This window comes from Marmota marmota, unplaced genomic scaffold, assembly GCF_001458135.2.
Source record: "Marmota marmota marmota unplaced genomic scaffold, marMar, whole genome shotgun sequence".
Lineage (NCBI taxonomy): Eukaryota > Metazoa > Chordata > Mammalia > Rodentia > Sciuridae > Marmota > Marmota marmota.
The window spans coordinates 34895556-34914114 of NW_026000240.1; the positions used below are offsets into that span (position 1 = coordinate 34895556).

Here is an 18559-nt window from a genome sequence, read left to right on the forward strand (position 1 = left end):
GTGGTAGAGTGCTCATCTAGCATTCTGAGGCCCTGGATTAGTCCCTAGAATTGCAAAAACAAATAAGCAAAAAACTAACCATGAATGATGGGGACAAGGAAATAGCATAAAATACTGCTTATTTAAAAAACACTAGACCTGACTAGCTCAGACTTGCTTTACCCACCCACTCATCTAGGAATAAAGAGACACAGGACACCCATTTTTTCAAGGTATTTCTTTTGTAAAGGAGCCAGATTTGGCAACTAGACTGAAAATCTTCCAAAATTCTGTACAAATGTGTAATATACAAATATACACAAGGCTTCTGCCAAGAAAAGACATCACAGGACAAATGACAGAGGTGACTTCAGTGTCACCACCTAGGGCATCTCAAACCCCCAGGAAGGAGGGATCACAACATAGATTACACATGTAAAATACACTACATTACACTATGTACACGGAAGTATAAAAAGCCCACTGTCCCCTCTGGTCTATTCACAAGGCCCTAGCACGGGAAGGAAGGCCATTTACCAGATAACCACATAAGGGAGCTCTTTTTAAGTGGGAGGGAGAACCCTGAAGAATGAAGTGGTTCACCCTAAAACACTATTAACAGCACAAGGCATGCCCTTAGGCATAAGAGTGAATTCAGGACATGGTCCACTCCTTGCACTCCTTGGAGCTCCTTGTCATTTCTCTTACAATCTCACTCCATTTCAGTGAATCGGGCAAACATGGCTTTCCGGACAGCATCTTTGTAGGAATCGGCACCTGACAACCCATATGCACTGCCTTTGGCTCCCAGGCCAGCTCCCTTTAGCCGGACTTGAGCCTGGGGAAACAAAACCAACCAAACAACTGTTAGCAGCTGGCAGGTAGAGTGTGGATTATTTCCATCTCTCATCCAACCCATTTCTTCCCAAGCAGGACCACCCACCAGGAGATGCTAAGTTTATATGAAGGCAAGGATTCTACGCTGGAGACCTGGGGTAGGTTTAAAGACTGGAATAATAAAATGGACTACAGAAAACAGCTAAGTGAAGCCATATCCCATCCTCATGACTGCTCAAGCAAATATCTATGCTTTGTAAGGAACCCAAAGCACTCCAGTGAAGCCTGGGGCAGACCTGATAATTATAGGCATAAATTACCACAGGATAGCCAATGTCAGCAAAACTCACATGCAAAGGATAAACATGGTCTGTAAATGTCTAAGCTGTACTGTGTCAGGACAGTGTGGAAGCAATCACTGGTAGATGGAGCTCTTGCTTAGGCCAGTGCATGAGAGCCTATGATCCTGAAATTATGTCTCAATCTGGACTATGACCAATTTAGGAACTGGGGATGGGGGTAGCATTGAGGATTTAACCTAGAGGGTCTCAATCACTGAGATACACTCCAGGCTGTCCTCGAATTTGTGATCCTCCTCCTTCAGCCTCCCAAATCACTGGTGTATGCCAGCACACGCGTCTTAAATTTTAATTTTGAAAGATATAAGGAGGGTGACAACATGACTGGCAAGTCTTGTGCTAAGGTAAAGCTGCTAGTATATCCCAGGCTTTCTGGGCACTTTTCTCTCTTCTCATTTTTTCAACAAGGCCTATAAACCCAGCATCTACATGATGCCCACTCCTATTGCTTACCTCAATGGGAGCTGTGATGCCTTGACACTTTCTTCCCAAGCCCGAGCCTTCCCGCCAGCCCATGGCCTGCAGCATCTTGTTGCCAATGTTACTGTGGTCAATGCCATCTTTGGTGGGCTGCTCGTAATTCCTGCCAGTGGCAAACACACAGTTACTTAAAACAGCTAGAGCCCCAGCTAATGAACTGGAAAATGGTGCACATCACATACACAGTGCCAGCATCAAACTGCTTCTTGCGTTTGGGCTCTGGAGGTTCTGGAATGCCATACTTCTCTCGTCTTTCTGCAGCCCGATCTCGATATTTCATCTACATGGAAGAAAAAACAACATTAGAAATATTCAGACTCCAGCCTGTTAATAGTTAAATGCATCTAGACTATTTTTAATCTGGAGCATGGCTTTTTATAAAGTTTTTATTTTACATTATTATTTATTTTGTTTTTTTAGGTACTGGGGATTGACTCAGAGGTGCTCAAATACTGAGCCACAACCCCAGTCCTTTTTATTTTTGAGATAAGGTCTCTCCAAGTTGCCTAGGGCCTTGCTAAATTGCTGAGGCTGGCCTCGACACTGAGATCCTCCTGCCTCAGCCTCTTGAGTTGCTGGGATCACAGACATGTATCACAACATCCAGCAGTATGAAGCCTGGCTTTTTTTTTTTTTTTAGTACTGGGAATTAAACCCAGGTGTGCTTAATCACTAAGCTACATCCCCAGGCCTTATTTATTTTGAGACAGGATCTTGCTAAGTTACCTAGGGCCTTACTAAGTTGCTGAGGCTGGCTTTGAACTTGTGATCCTCCTGAATCAGCCTCCTGAGATGCTAGGATTACAGGTATGTGCTACTGTGCCCAGCTATAGAGTTTTGGCTTTTGAGTCTTTAAAAAAAAATTTTTTTTTAGAGCTGGGGTTGTGGCTCAGTGCTTGCCTAGCATGTGTGAGGCACCGGGTTTGATTCTCAGCACCACATATAGGTAAATAAATAAAGGTCAACCAACTAAAAAACTATTTATCTATCTATCTAGTTGTAGACAGACACAGTACCTTAATTTTACTTTATTATTTTTTAATGTGGTGCTAAACTCAGTGCCTTACATGTATTAGGCAAGCACTCTACCAACGAGCTACTCCCAGCCCTTGGGCCTGGTTTTAAGTTCCAAGTTCAATGAGGCTTCCAGACCTACCCAACAGTCCCTGGGGAGACGGCACCATAACCAGTGGGAAAAAGGGAAAAGCAAAAGCCTTAAAATATAGACACTTCAGGGGCTGGGGTTGTGGCTCAGCGGTAGAGCACTTGCCTTGCACCTGCGAGACCCTGGGTTCGATCCTCAGCACCACATAAAAATAAGTGAAATAAAGGTATTATGTCCAACTACAACTAAAAAAAAAATTTAAGACACTTCAAAATTTTCTCAGGATAGAAAATTTCTAACCCACAGTCTTTATTTAGCACCATATAAAAAAGTAAACTAATAAAATAAAGTTTAAAAAATTAAAACAACAACAACAAAAATCCCTGTCTGAAGTAGGCATGGTGATGCATGCTTGTCATTCCAGCAACTCTGGAGACCATGACAGGAGAACTGCAAGTTTGAAGCCAGCCTCAGCAATGTAGCAAGAATCTGTCTCAAAATAATTTTAAAAAGGGGCTGGGGATATAGCTCAGAGGTAAAGTATGCCTGGGTTCTATATTTAGTACTGGAGGAAAGCAAAACAAAATAAACAACCCACCCCAGGCTGCCTAGTCCCCAATCTGCCTTATCAACCACCAGCACCAAATGCTTGCCCATTATTGCAGCTTTCTATCATTGTCTTCAGCCTTGCATGCCATGCCCTGCCTATCCCTTCCTTCCGTATCATCTGCAATCATCTCATGTCCCTGCTAGCTCCTAAGCCTGTTTAAAGCCTCCCTCATCACCCATGAAGGCTTCCCTGGCCCGGCCAAATAAGAACATTCTTCCCTTGAAAAAAAACAAGTGTTTGTCACCAGTGAGTATTTGACATTTTGTACCTATAAGCAGTCTTGAAGTTGTGCTGGTCTTGTGTACCACCATGAAGGTACAGTGTGGGGCTCACAAATACATAAAGCCTGTGTCCAGTCTACATGAGCTACAATGGTTAGGTGACAAGTGTGTTAGAAATCTTTTTATCCTGCCCCAGGGACCTGAAATTAAATGCTATAAATAAAAGTTAAAGGCAACCTGGGCACGGTGGTATATACCCACAGTCCTAGCTACTCAGGAGGCTGAGGGAGAAGGATGGCTTAAGACTAAGAGTTCAGGGACAGCCTGGGTAACATAGCAAGACCCAGTTTCAACCAACCAACCAAAGCAAAATCAAAACAAAAAGTGCTAAAGGCAGATATCCTTCCTAGTGGCACATTGTTTCTGATTCACCTCTCTCTCCCTCAGCTCCAAGGCTTCCAGCTCCTGTTCACTCAGCCTGGATCGTCGGTAGATGTCCATGTTTTGCTATACAAGAGATTTTATAGACACAGTTAGAATTCAGGCCATCCTAATGTGAGATGTCATAACATTAGTACTATCTATTGTGTTCTAAACGCCAAAACATAATTCAATACACCATAGCATCAAAACCAGCACCTGCAGAGTGTGGAGATGTAAGGCTCCCCTCCATTCTATACTTCCATATAACCATTCAACAGAGGAATTTAACAAACCTTCACCAAGGTCAGGGCACTCTCATCATCTCACTACCTCCCTTCCCCATTTCCAATCAGCTTCTGGGAAGCAAGCGAGGTCACCTTGTGTAAGTCTGAGAGCTGCTGGTGCCTGACCAGGGCATCTTTGTTTGGGAACTGGCGACGGCAAAGCAGGCAGGCCATCTTCTTCCAGTCAGCCAGCTTCTCTTCCTCACTCTCAAGTCTCTCTACCAGCTCCTCCTCATTGTCACTGTCACCACTGTAAGCAGCAACCAGACCCCTCTGGGGACAAAAGAATGGGTCATTGGAAATGCAAAACAGGAAGACAGTAATTGCTATGTATATGGATAAAGTGATGCCTAATCCAAAACTTGAGAAAATCCTCATTACTGTGTCATCCTTCAGTATAGTGAATTACATTTTATTCATCAACTGTATAGAGCAGTCCTTAAGTATGGGGCCCGATAACCTCCTGGTACTAACCCTCCTGGAACCCAAGAAACATGGTCTTGGATGAGTGTTTTCAAACCACCAATCATGTACAAAACCCTCCAATACAACAACAGATCAAGAGTTAACAGCCAGGCTGGACCAATAATCTACCCAATACAGGTTTTTCTTATCTAATTTTTCTCTTTTCACACCATTAAAACTTCTATTTACAGATGAAACAAAACTCAATTAATGGAGCTTAGAATTTGGGCTTCATTATTGCTTCACCTCACCTGTTTTCAAACATAGAAAACAAATCCCTTGTAATGGACTCTATGTGTAGAAACTGTTCCAAATACCCACAAAGACCACATCCATTTTTAAGTAGAAATCACATTAGCCAAGATGTAGTTGAAACTCAAATCCACACACAAATTACATATATGATCTTTAAAATGCAAGTGATATTTTCTTACTTTGAGGGGGTTCTCCTCATCTCCATTTCGTACCAATTCTGGGATGAGCTGCTGCCTTTCAGCTAAGGCTCCCTGGGAACAGAATAAGCGATAAGCCTCAAGTTTTACATAGGCTCCCACTAGGAAGTGTGATCATTCCTATCATTACCTTCTTTTCAAAGAGAGCAAAGCCAGCATCTGCTGCAGCAGATTCTCTCCTTTCTTCTTCCCTCAAGGAATTGACTGGTTGAAAGCTGTTTTTAAAATTTTCTTTTTGCTTGTTTAAACTCTTAGCCCAGCGTTCCATGTCTTTGGCAATCTAATGTCAAACAACAAGCACCATCAAAAAACATTCAGTACCTTGTATCACTGCAATGAACCATTAAGGATCTTATCTCAATCACATGAGGTATAACAAACCCTCTTTTACCTCTTCCTACAAATATTTCCATAGATACCATAACATATAAACACATGAAAACTTCTTGAAAGCCCATGACACTTCCAGGATGGTTTTGTTTTGTTATGTCAGGCTTCAAACCCAGGTTCTTACACGTTAGGCAAGTGTTCTACCACTGAGCTAAATCCCTTCTTTTTTTTTTGGTACCAGGGATTGAACCCAAGAGTCCTTAGCCACTAAGCCACATCCCCTGCCCCTTTTAGTTTTTCAAACAGGTTCTCACTAGGTTGTTTACACTATCCTTGAACTTGTGATCCTCCTGCCTCAGACTCCTGAGTTGCTGGGATTACAGGAGTACAGCATCACGCCTGGCTCAGTCCAGTTTTTAAGAATCTAAATAAAGCTGACCAAAGTGCTACAACACAAAAATAAAGAAGTAAGCTGTTCAGACAACCCAAGGAGAGAATTAAGGGTCCCAGGGTGGTCATATTCTTACCTGTTGGGCTGTTTTGCTCTTGGGTTTCTCCTTCTTCTCCTTCCCCTCTTTTGTGGGAGGCAGACCCGTCTGCTGGTGGGAGGTAGTCTCCGCAGCTGGCACATAGGTCTCCTTTTCTCCATCCCAGTAAAGATACTGCTGTGTTAAGGAATTATAGTAGTACTAGAAGAAAAAAAAAAAAGTACAATTAATGAAGGTTTCTGATGTTATGTCAACTTTCTTTTCTTTTCTTTTTTTTTAAATGGTATGGAAGATTGAACCCAGGGCACTATATCAACTAGGCAAGTGTTCTACCACTGAGTTATGTCTCAAGCCCTGCTATGTAAACTTAAAAGAAATATTCTGTCAGGTCAATGACAAAGAGCAGGTTAATATTGTTTTTGTCAAAAAAAAAAAAAAAAAAAAAAGGGAGGTGGTTCAGTGGTAAAGTGCCCTTGGGTTCAATCCCCAGTACCCTGGTACCCACCCCCCACAAGAAAACCATAAAAATATAAAATATGTTACAAACTAGTGATATTTCCTACTTATAAATGACCTATGATACACCTTGGAATACTTGAGGATGATGAGTCATCTAGCAAAGCAATGTGAAACTTCTAGGGTTAAAGTAAAATATAATTTCTTCTACTAAAGAGTCTACCCAGGGCTGGGGATATAGCTCAGTTGGTAGAGTGCTTGCTTGCCTTGCATGCACGAGGCCCTGGGTTCAAACCCCAGCACCACCAAAACAAACAAACAAACAAAAACCAAAGTCTACCCAAATAGCACTGTCTCACTCCTTTACAGAGACAACACCATTTACACAAACCAGGTCGCCAGAACAGATGGACATGTCATGAGACGCACATCTTCTGTGAAAACTAGTTAATAGCTCTTCACTAGGCTCAGTCATGTAGAATCCTTTGAATCTCCAGGAAATCAGAGAGTGTGAACATTAGCTAGGGAGCCTAGAAGGAGGTATGGTAAAGAAACCTGAACTCAACAGAAGTTACAACAGAGTACAGATGGCATCTTTCTCTCCTTTATTTTTGTCACTCACTACCTGCTCAACACGGACAAAAGAGAGAGTGTCAGTTATGTTTCCTCTGGGGAAGGTAACAGAAGTACACCAAGGAGAGATGTTAGGGAAATGGCCAGACTGCACAAATCAGAGTGAAAGAACTGCAGACTGGTGGCACACAGCTTCACGCTTCCCTTCTCAGAATCCACAAGCTCTCAATGCCAAGTTCTTGTTAAAAGTACTTATTTTACTATTCTATATATATAGTTGCTGGTCATAAAATATTTATTTATGGAGTGTTAAAGTTGCTTTTCTTTCTTGCTTTTTATTTTGCAGTGCTGGGGATTGAATCAAGGACCTTGTGCATGCACGGCAAGCACTCTACTGAGCTACATCCCCAGCCCTGCTTTCCTATTTTAGAAGTTATGTACATCACTAAAAATAAAGCATCATTACACAGATCTGTTAAATTTCTATCCTCAATACAGAAGCATGCTAAGTAAAAGAAGCTGGTATGATGGTGCTGTAATCCTAGCATCTCAGCAGGCTGAGGCAGGAGAATCTCAAGTATAAGGCCAATCTCAGCACCTTAGTGAGATCCTAAGCAACTTAGTGAGAACCTGTTTTAAAACAGAAAATGAGGGTTGGGGATATGGCTCAGTGGTAAAGTACCCCTGGGTTCAATCCTTAGTAGCCCCTCCTCTCTGGAAAAAAATTGAAAGAAGTCATATACAAAAGGACACATACTGTTGGATTCTATGTATATGCAATGTCTAAAACAGGTAAATCCACAGAGACAAAAAGTAGATTAGTGATTACTGGGCAGAGGTGGGGAGGGAATATGGAGTAACTATTTAATAGGTATAGGGTTTCTCCTTGGGGTGATGAAAATATTCTGGAATTAAGACAGTGGCATGACAGTAGGAATACAGTAAAAACTACTGAGTTACAAACTCTAAATGGTTAAAATGGTGGTTTCTGTTTTTTATGTGTATTTTATCTCAGTTGAAAAAACAAAAAAACAAGGAGAAAACCACAATTAAAATCTTCTAGCTAGGTCTTTACAAAAATCTTTTTTTGGGTACTGGTCACTTGATCACTGGGCCACTTCCCCAGCCCTTTTCGTATTTTATTTAGACTCAGGGTCTCACTGAGTTGCTTACTTAGGGCCTCGATAAGTTACCAAGGCTGGCTTTGACCTTATAATCCTCCTGCCTCAGCTCCCGAGCTGCTGGGATTATAGGTATGCATACTGTGCCTGGCTCTTTACATAAATCTTGACAAAATTATCTCTGATAACAAAAATCAGAATAGTGGTTACTAAAGGGAAAGAGTGCTGACTGGCAAGAGGTTTGAGGGACCTTTCAGGTAGGCCGAGAATGTTCTCAGTGATGGTATAAATATGTTATCCATGCAAATTTTGGAAGAATTGCACACTTCAGTCTTTTTGTGTGTGTGTGGCCCTAGGGATTAAACCCAAAGGTGCTTTACTACTGAGCTACATCCCTAGCTATTTTTATTTCTGAAAACTTTTATTTATTTAGGAACCAGGAATTGAACTCACTGGCACTTATCACTGAACTTCATCCCCATCCCTTTTTCATTTTGAGATAGGGTCTCAGTAAGTTGTTGAGGTTGGCTTTGAATTTGCAATCCTCCTGCCTCAGACTTCACTGTGCCAGGTTTTAGCCGCTTTTACTTTGAGACTGAGTCTAACTTGTCCAGGGTGGCCTTGGATTTGAAAACCTCTTGCCTCAGCTTCCCAAGTAGTTAGAATTATTACAAGCATGTGTCACTATCCTGGCCACACTTGAATCTTGTGTATTTCTTTACATGAACATTATACCTCAAGACTTTTTTTTTTTTTTAATGGTACTGGAGATTAAACCTAGTGCCTTGTACATGCTAGGCAAGTAATCTACCACTAAGCTACATCTCCAGTCCTCAAAACATTTTTTTAACCTTAAAAAAAAAAAAAAAAATGTAAATCCTAAAATAAAAATTACACCTTGGTGGCTTTGAAGGACTTTTTTTTTTTTTTTTTTTGTGGTGCTGGGGATTGAACCCAGGACCTTGAGCATGTGAGGCAAGCACTCTACTAATTGACCTTTATTTCCAGTCCATATCTTGGTGGCTTTGAAGAAGTTAAAACTTATCTTGGGATTCAATAAAAACAACTTATCTGAGTTACATACTCCTAACCAGGGAATATTTTATCTCATGCCTCAGAAATATACTAAGGTACTTCTATTGAAGCTGAGAGGTAAAACAGCACACTTACTTGTGAGTTGGGGTCATAGTAGAGCCCTGTTGTTGGATCATAATAATATCCTGAAGATTCATCATACTGGTAAGTGGATGTGTCAGGTACCGCTGCAAAGACAAAATTCAGCACATAGTCATTCCAGGTAAGAAACTGGCTATATTTTTAAGCCAGTAAGATGAAGCAGGTCTTAATGTTCTTTTTCTCACATCCCCAAGTGTCCCTCTGATACCCACAATGGGAGAGGAACTTTTATTAAACAAAGACACAACTAGGACCTTCCAACTGTCAACAGTCCCATGAGGTTTGGCTTACCATATTTGGTACCAGGAACTACACCAGTGGGGGAAGCAGCTGGGGCCTGTGTACTTGTGCTAGTGCTAGGCTGTGCTTCCTCAGTCTGGAAAGAACAGCAGCTTCAATATAATTTCAACTGTAAAGTCTTTTAAGAGAACTAAACCACTGCAATCATCCAGGAGGAAGGGCTCCCCTGACAAGACATACTGCAGCAAGGATCGAAGACAATCCTTCAGCAGAATACATACTAATAACTTTCTTTTTAAGGGTCGAGTTGAAGCATGCACAAAGTATAAACACACTCCATTTGGAGTTTTATATTTAAAACATATGCACATACATACAATAAAATTATAAAACTGGAATGCATATTATTCAATCCTGGTTTATATAGTAGGAAAGACAGTATTTGTACAGCAACACAAAGTTTCCCCAACAGCCTTGCATTCTCTATTTAAGAAGACAGGATTACCGGAGAGCCAGGTGGATTGGAAGTCTGATTATACAACTGGGGACTCTGGGATACCACAGCTGCTGAGGTGGTGTTCACTGTGGTGCCTGATGATAAAGAGGTTAGAAGAGCTTAGGCATTAAACTTCAAGCCAACTCTCTGTAACTGTAAAACCCAATCCAGTCTTCAGTCTGTTATCTCCCCTCAATAGTGGTATGAGACTGAACGTGGGCACTTCACCAGTGAGTTATATCCCTAGACCTTTTAGTTATTTGAGATAGGGTCTTGCTAAGTTGCTAAAGCGGGCCTCAAACTTGAAATCCTTCTAATTTAGCCTCCTTAGTAGTTAGGATCACAGGTGTGCACAACCATACCCAGCTTAGCCTTCTGTCCTTGTATGTCAGTTCTTACTAATTTAGTTCCTGCTAAGGACCCTGGAATCTATGACACTTTCATCTTCTTAAAATCCTATTTAAATATAATATTCAAAGTTAAGGATTCTGTATGATGGCTAAGAAGGAAGAAAAAAAAAAGCTGCATTTGCTCTGGGTTGAGAAAAGACTGGAGCACAAGGCTTTTATAATTCTGGAACAAAAACTTAAGCAGAGGCTTCTTGACTCTTCTGACTGATATTAGAGCACCACTTTAAAGCCTCTCAGCTCTCTTTGCTCACCTGAACTTCTATAGGCACTTATGAGTTCTAACATGGAGATGTGAAAGAGCTGAATATCAAGAATAAAACTTTTCATTACATACTGGCTCTTTTTTTTGCGGGGCGGGGAGCGGAGAGGGTGCTAGGGACTGAACCCAGGGCCTTATGCATGCGAGGCAAGCACTCTACCAACTGAGCTATAACCCCAGCCCACATATTTGCTCTTGATGTACACCAACAACCCTAACCTTTGCCAGAACTTTGGGCACATGGTAACAGCAATGAATATACCTTCACATTCTTGCAGGGATATGAACTTCTGGCTTTGGGTCTAGTTAAGATACCTTGTCATATTTCCTCAACCATAATTGTTTAAATAAAAGCCAAAAAGGAGATGAAGTTTACTACCTGCTGCAGATGATGCATCAGATTCCAATCCTCCAGCCTGTTGTTGATAAAACTGTTGGTAATCCTGTGAGTACTGAAGAAAAGCCCACCATTAAATCTGCTATTCTCAGACATACTCTACAGAGTAGACATTGAATGATGTTCAAATCCACCTACCTGAGCATACTGGGCATAACCATCTTGTCCTGGCTGCAGGTAACTGTAGTCAACACTGCCTCCTTCGCCACTTTGAGACTGCAAAATGTTAAATGAAAAGCAGTCAAAGACAAACTTAGTGGATATCAAGTAAAAAAGCTTGGAGGCATCCTCTAAAAATTTCAACAGAGAGAGCTTCTATTTCACATACCACAGGAGACTTCATTTGGGACCATGAACACATCCCAAGCAAAAAGATCCTTTCTCTTACCTGGGTGGATGACCACTGAGCAGCAGCAATAGCTGTACTAGCCACAGAGAAGGCGCTGACCCGGTTGCCGTCTGGGAGGACCAAGTCTCTGAAACCACAAAGATCCAATCATATGATTCTATCTCAGTTTGTTCCAATTAGTGCCCAAATACTACCAAAGGAGTAGTGATTGACACCAGTCTTTTGTCAGCTCTTAAATGTGGACAAGGCCACATTTCACAGGGGAAGGGTCTTGGTGGACCAGTTTCTTAGTAGGCAAGTGTCTTTTGTTATATATCACTGCTCTTCTTCAAAGTGCTATCTAAAGACATCTGTTGGATGAGTAATGATATTAGAAAAGGGAAATTTACAGCACTAGACTGAAACACTATGTACATGAAGTTACTAGCATGCTATGGCATGAAAGGATTATTTCCAGATGGGCTTGCATTATACTGCTACAGTTTGCACAGAACATGTTCTCAACCCATCTGCCATGCTTTGCCTTTGTCCTGTTTTGAAACCATTTCTGACAACCATCATCAACTGGAATAAGCTCTAAGAGTAGAAAATCAACTCACTCTTAGCCTATAACTAACAAGAAGAGTTACAAACATGGACTTCAAGTACAGTTGGTGAAGCATCAACAAGTGTGCAGATGCAGTAGTTTGAAATAAGGAGAGCAAAGTCACTCACTTTCTGGCACTTTTTGCAAAATCAACTCCAATAGTTTTCCCATCAATTTTCAAAGGAGGATGCAGACTCTGTAATATTTGAAGCAGCTGAGAAGCATCCTAGAGAAGAATGTGAAGAAAAACAATTTTGTCACATAATTCTCTTTCTACCCTCTACCCCATATAAGAAATAAGGCCAGCTTCTGCAACTTAGCAAGAAAGAACCTGGGGGTTCAATCCCCAATACTGTCAAAAGAAAAAGGGAAACCAAAACAAAATAAAACCAAACCACCAACAACAATGATTTCTTTTCTTTTCACCAATGAGTTACATCCCAGTTCTTTTTAATTTTGAACTTCTCACTAAGTTGTTGAGCCTGTCCTCAACCTTGAGATTCTCCTGTTTTAGCCCTCCCAAGCCACCAGGAGTATAGGTGTGTACCACTGCACGCGGCTAGTGATTTCCTATTGTGTTTGCAGATATGAAATCTTGAGGAATGAAATACCCCCAGGACATGAAGGTATCCAGTATTAGTAAAGGAACAAAATCAATATAAAATAAAGCATGAAGGACTAAACTGTGGCTCAAACTTTAGTTCTCTTAAAGCACATGCCTTATTTTTGCTACTTATCAAAGACGTAAGTCCCTTAATTTAGCACTGAAAAACTGTTTATAAGCATGAACCTTAGACTCCAGGAGCCTCAAATACAATATGATCAAAATTGGATGAACTGTTTGCCTCTTTTTTTTTTCCCCCCTGGTACCAGGAATTGAACCCAGGGGTGCTTTAACCACTGAGTCACAGATCCAGGCCTTTTTGGTATCTTATTTAGAGACAGAGTCTTGCTGAGTTGCTTAGGGGCTTGCTAAGTTACTGAGGCTCGCTTTGAACTTACAATCTTCATGCCTCAACCTCCTGAGCCACTGGGATTACAAGTGTGCCACTACGTTTGCCTCTTAAAACTGTTTCTTTTATTATTTTGGTGCTGGGGATCAAACCCAAGGCTTCCACATGCAAGCACACCACTGAGCTCCATCCCCCAGGGCAAAATTAATTCTTTTTAAAAGATTCAATAGAACCTCACCATTGCAGAAGATAGCTGCACAAATGCAAAGCCTCTGTTCTGCTGGGTCTGTTTGTCTTTTATGAGGCGAATGTTATTGACTGCTAAGGATGCATAAGGAGACAGTGCTGTCATGATGGAATCCACCACAGTGTGCGGAGCTATGTTCCGAAGAATGATTGCTGGGGGTGAATGAGACAAATGGCATAAACGTGCATTCCCACCACCAATGCTTTTCAGGACAGGTTTAAATACAAATAAAATTCATTTTGGGGAGTTCCAGTGAATTTTACACGCTTACATGGAGAAAATTCTAAAACAAATCTTTTTTTAAAAAAATTTCATTTTTTTTAGTTCTAGTCAGACACAATGCCCTTGTTTTATTTATTTATTTTTATGTGGTGCTGAGGATTGAACCCAGGGCCCCGCATATACTAGGTGAGCACTCTACCACTGAGCCACAATCCCAGCCCCTAAAACAAATCTTTTATGAGACAACCTAAAGCAGCTGTTGCTCATTAAAACAGTAAAAGAACTGAAATTTTCAACTGAGAGCAACTTTTAATACAAAAGTCAAAACTTGAACTTACTATCACAGTAATAATCCACAGACTGAACTGATTCTGTGGTTCCAGGGGGCACTTCCTGTTCAGAATCTAAAAGAAAAATAAACCCCATTTAAAACAAACAAAAATACATTAAAACCCCCAAAGCTTTTATTTTAAACACACCTAATAGTCTTTTTTTTTTTTAAAAAAATGACTTGTGGCTATAGCAAAATATCATAAATTTGACATGGTTAATGTAGAATGTAAACATTGCGCCAGTGCAGAACTGGCAGCATACCAACAAAAAGCAGATGTAGAATGCAAACCTAGTGAGCAGACTTAATTCTGGAAAACAAAAAAGGAATTTTCTGTGCTCTCACAATCATCATCAGCATTTACCCAACCTAAGGTAAAAGGCTTAAGGAAACGATACAAGTTACTTATTTGAATGTCCTAAAATCTATTCTTTTCCTCAGGCTCACAGATAATAATTCCACGGTCAAGTTTTATTGTATTTTCCAAAGAGCTGAATCCACGCTTACCAAACTTGTCTGCTCCACATCGGAAGCATTTTAGTCTTTTTCTGAAATTATTAAGGCAGCACTGGAAAAAAAAAAAGTTTTATCTGTAATTATTTCTCACATTAGGCCAACCTTTCTATCAACAATGTGGGTTAGAGCAATGAGGCCATAGGTAAGTCTAGTAACTAATATAAAAAATGCAGAAATTGACCACGTAGCTGAGACAAGGTGGCATAACCTAAAATTTTATTTATTTATTTTCTGGTACGGAGGATTAAACCCAGGAGTGCCTTTTCACTGAGATACATCCCCAGGGATTTTTATTTTCCATTTTGAGAAGGACCTCAAATTTGCCATCCTTCTCCCTCAGTTTCTTGAACCACTAGGATTATAGGTATGTGCCACCATACCTGGATAATCCCAAAATTTAGAATGTTAGACATGTGAATATTTCCAAGATAAACAAGTTTTGTTATCTTTTGAAGAAGAATTCTATTTGTACATGTATGGTATTGGGAATTTAACCCAGGGACACTATACCACTGAACTACCTAACCCATCCATTTTTATTTCCATTTTGAGATAAGGTCTCACTAAAATGCTGAGGCTGGCAATCCTCCAGTCTTCCTAGCTGCTGAATTACCAATGCATGCCACTGCCCTCAGCTTTTTTTTTTTTTTGGTGGTGCTGGAGATCGAACCCAGGGCCTTATGCATGAGAGGCAATCACTCTACCAACTGAGCTGTATTCCCAGCCCAACTTTTTTTTTTAAATACTGAAAGAGTACTGTATACATGCAGACATAGTATAAACTGAACACTACATAGTCCCCTACTGGAAACATGAAGAAAAAAGAATTTGACTATTCTCGAAATAGGAATATTAGCTAGGTGCAGGGGCAAACACCTGTAACCCCAGCAACATAAGTGGCTGAGGCAGGAGATCACAAATGTAAGGTCAGCCTGGGGAACTGAGGATGTGGCTCTTGTTTGGCCACAGCCTTGTGAGGCCCTGGGTTCAATCTCTTGCACTGAGTTAAAAAAAAAAAGGGGGGGGGTTGGGGGCAGAGCTCAGTGGTAGAGCTCTCCTGGGTTAATCCCTAGTACAAACAAAAATAATAAAAAGTAATGTCAAGTTCAAAATGCTGTACTTGTGTCAGGTCCATTAACAGACCTTGTATCAAGGTTCCCAAGGATTTTCATTAATACAATTTTGGTGGTGGTGGGGTCCTGGGAAGTGACTGAACCCAGGGAATATTCTACCACTGAGCTGCCTTCCTAGCCCTCTTTAATTTTTAAAAAATTTTGAGACAGGGCTGGGGTGGTGGCTCAATGGTAGAGCGCTCACCTAGCATGTGTGAAGCCCTGGGTTCAAGCCTCAGCACCACATAAAAATAAATAAAATATAGGCATGCTGTCCATCTACAACTACAAAGAAAAAATTAAAAAAAAAAAAAAATTTTTTTTTTTGAGACAAGATTTTGCGGGGCTGGGGATGTGGCTCAAGTGGTAGCATGCTCGCTTGGCATGTGTGCAGCCCAGGTTCAATCCTCAGCATCACATACAAACAAAGATGTGTGTCCGCCGAAAAATAAAAAATAAAATATTAAAAAAAAAATTCTCTCTTTAAAAAAAAAAAAGATTTTGCTAAAGTTGTTCAGATGGGCCTTGAACCTGTGATCCTATCTCAGCCTTTTGATTAGCTGGGATTAAAGGTGTATACCACTGTGCCTGGTTTCATTAATAAAATTAAGAGGGGCTGGGGATATAGCTCAGCAGGTAGAGTGCTTGCCTTACACGCACAAGGCCCTGGATTCAATCCCCAGCACCACCAATAAATAAATAAATAGATAGATAGATAGATACATAGAAATAAAATAAAATTAAGAGACTTTAATCTCAGTGCTAGGGAGAGGATGAGGCAGGAGGACCTCAAGTTCAAAGCTAGCCTCAGCAATTTATCAATGCCCTAAGCAATTCAGTGAGACCCTGTTTCTAAGTAAAATATAAAAAGGGCTAGTGAGGACTGGGGTTGTGGTGCAGAGGTAGAGCACCCGCCTATGGCTCAGTGGTTGAGTGCCCCTGGGTTCAATCTCCAGTAAAAATAAAATAAAATAAAAGACTAAGCAAGACAAGCAGAGTGGCACATGACTATAATACTACCTACCCAGCAGTCTGAGGCAGGAGGATCATAAATTCAGGGCCTATCTAATCTCAAAATAAGAAACAAAAAGGACTAGGGATACAGTTTAGTGATAGAGTAAGTACTCCTGGGTTTAATCCCCAGAGAGTGAGAGAGGAGAGAGAGAGAGAGAGAGAGAGAGAGAGAGAGAGAGAGAATTTTAATATTTATTTTTTAGTTATTGGCGGATACAACATCTTTGTTTTGTATGTGGTGCTGAGGATTGAGGATTGAACCCAGGCCGCACACATGCCAGGCGAGCGCGCTACCGCTTGAGCCACAACCCCAGTATTGTGAAAACAAAAAACAAGAGTAACCAGATTCAATAAACAGTAAAGTGAAACACACCTAAAATCTTTTTTTTTTTTGGTATTTTGTTCAGAGACAGGGTCTTACTAAGTTGCTTAGGGCCTTGGTAAGTTGCTGAGGCTGGCTTTGAACTTGTGATCCTCCTGCCTCAGCCTTCAGAGCTACTGGGATTTTAGGTGTGTGCCATTGTGCCTGGCCTAAAGTCTGAATTGAAACTCTGGGCTTAAAAACCTGACCACAGGCTGGGGTTGTGGCTTAGTAGATAAAGTACTGGCCTAGCATGTGCGAGTCACTGGGTTTGATCCTCAGCACCACATAAAAAAAAAAAAAGTTGTACCTGTTTAAAAAAACCAAAACCAAACAAAACAAAAAGCCCTGCACTGCATTCAAACAAATAAAATAAAGGTTCCCCCACAAAATATATATAAAAAACTCTACCTCTCCACCTAACAAAATCTCTCAAGTTCTGTGGATTCTATCCTCTAATACCAGCACAGAAGGAACCAAGTTAAGTCATAAAGCACAAAAATTACCTTATAATAAATAAGAGCTAGTGATTATACACTTAATTAATTTCCTTGTTTGTATATCAAACAAACAAACAAACAAACAGAAAAACAGCCAAACTGCAAAGTAGTTTTGTTTATTTGGGGAGCACACATGCTTACCTTGTTACAAAGCCAATCTTCAAACTTAGGTCTGGGATTGCTATAATGCATTGCGATGTGCTTTCCTTGAATCACCAACTTTTTCTGTAAGAAAAAAAGTAATTAGTTATTCCCATTGTGAGGAACATGTGTCCATTTTCCCAGGGCAGAGCACACTTCGGAAAAATCAGTGCTCTGGAATTAAATGGACAACATACGGGGAGGACCAACCACCGCCACCTATACTCTGCCCATCCAATCCTTCAGATAGGCAGTAAGAGAATGGGATGCGGAGTAAAGGTAAACGGAGTCAGGGAGTGCTGAGAAAGCTGCCAAACACTAAACGCTGACATGCACCAGGCCGTGTCTCCAGCAGAGACAGAAGTCCTAACATTCAGCATTGACAAGCTGCCTGAGAGTGACAGTTTAATTCAAAAGCAGAAGACAGACCTCTCCCAGTTGAGACTGTCTCCTGCATTAGCCCTTAACATGGTGTCCTTGGGTTTTGCTTCACTTTTTCCCAGTTCCCCATCCTTAAACAAAGTAATAACTTTTATATTTCCCCTTCCCCCAAACTCATGCTTCAGGATGTGTCCTTTAGGGAGACAAAAGGAAGGGAACTCATTTTTAAAGGGATTCTGATTATAAGTCTTTTCTCAGAAAGGACTATTCTGAATGCCACCAACTCTAAAACATCTAAATGAGATTTCTTCCTGCCAAATGCAACCATGTTATGTCCTAGGTGACAGATGTGTTTTTTCACTGAATGGATGGTACTTGCTTCAGGATGAGTAACCAGGAGGCCAATGAAGTTTCTTCAGGGGGGTAGGAAAGTTTCACAAAAGTGTACACCACCTCATCCTTCAAGTCAACCATTGTGACTAAAAGGCATTTAACTTTAAAAGGTCAAACTCTGAGCTCAATCCATCTAGCCTAGAGTACACCTAGCACCTGCCCCCAAAGAGCCTTCATTTAACAGGAGCACTTTATTTTTTTTTTAATTTTTTTTGGAGGGGGGGGGAAATGGTGGAAGTGGGGGTAATCTCACACTATCAGAACAGATTCAAGTAGGTTAGATATCCAGATT

General features: G+C 40.9%; 1 protein-coding gene across 1 annotated transcript in view; it reads right to left on the reverse strand.

Moving 5' to 3' along the window:
* Nucleotides 1-272: 272 nt before the first annotated feature.
* Rbm5 (RNA binding motif protein 5) overlaps nt 273-18559 on the reverse strand; it is a 32406-nt gene continuing 14119 nt past the window's right edge. The window contains exons 7-25 of the mRNA XM_015487165.2: nt 17494-17577; nt 14357-14417; nt 13857-13922; nt 13288-13448; nt 12225-12322; nt 11550-11637; nt 11300-11377; nt 11144-11216; nt 10105-10190; nt 9651-9735; nt 9354-9445; nt 6073-6234; nt 5346-5495; nt 5198-5269; nt 4392-4571; nt 4024-4098; nt 1838-1935; nt 1629-1758; nt 273-817 (exon numbers count right to left, since the gene is read on the reverse strand). Of these exons, the coding sequence (XP_015342651.1) occupies nt 692-817; nt 1629-1758; nt 1838-1935; nt 4024-4098; nt 4392-4571; nt 5198-5269; nt 5346-5495; nt 6073-6234; nt 9354-9445; nt 9651-9735; nt 10105-10190; nt 11144-11216; nt 11300-11377; nt 11550-11637; nt 12225-12322; nt 13288-13448; nt 13857-13922; nt 14357-14417; nt 17494-17577 (1965 nt within the window). The 3' untranslated portion in view covers nt 273-691. The remainder of the gene's footprint in view (nt 818-1628; nt 1759-1837; nt 1936-4023; nt 4099-4391; nt 4572-5197; nt 5270-5345; nt 5496-6072; nt 6235-9353; nt 9446-9650; nt 9736-10104; nt 10191-11143; nt 11217-11299; nt 11378-11549; nt 11638-12224; nt 12323-13287; nt 13449-13856; nt 13923-14356; nt 14418-17493; nt 17578-18559) is intronic.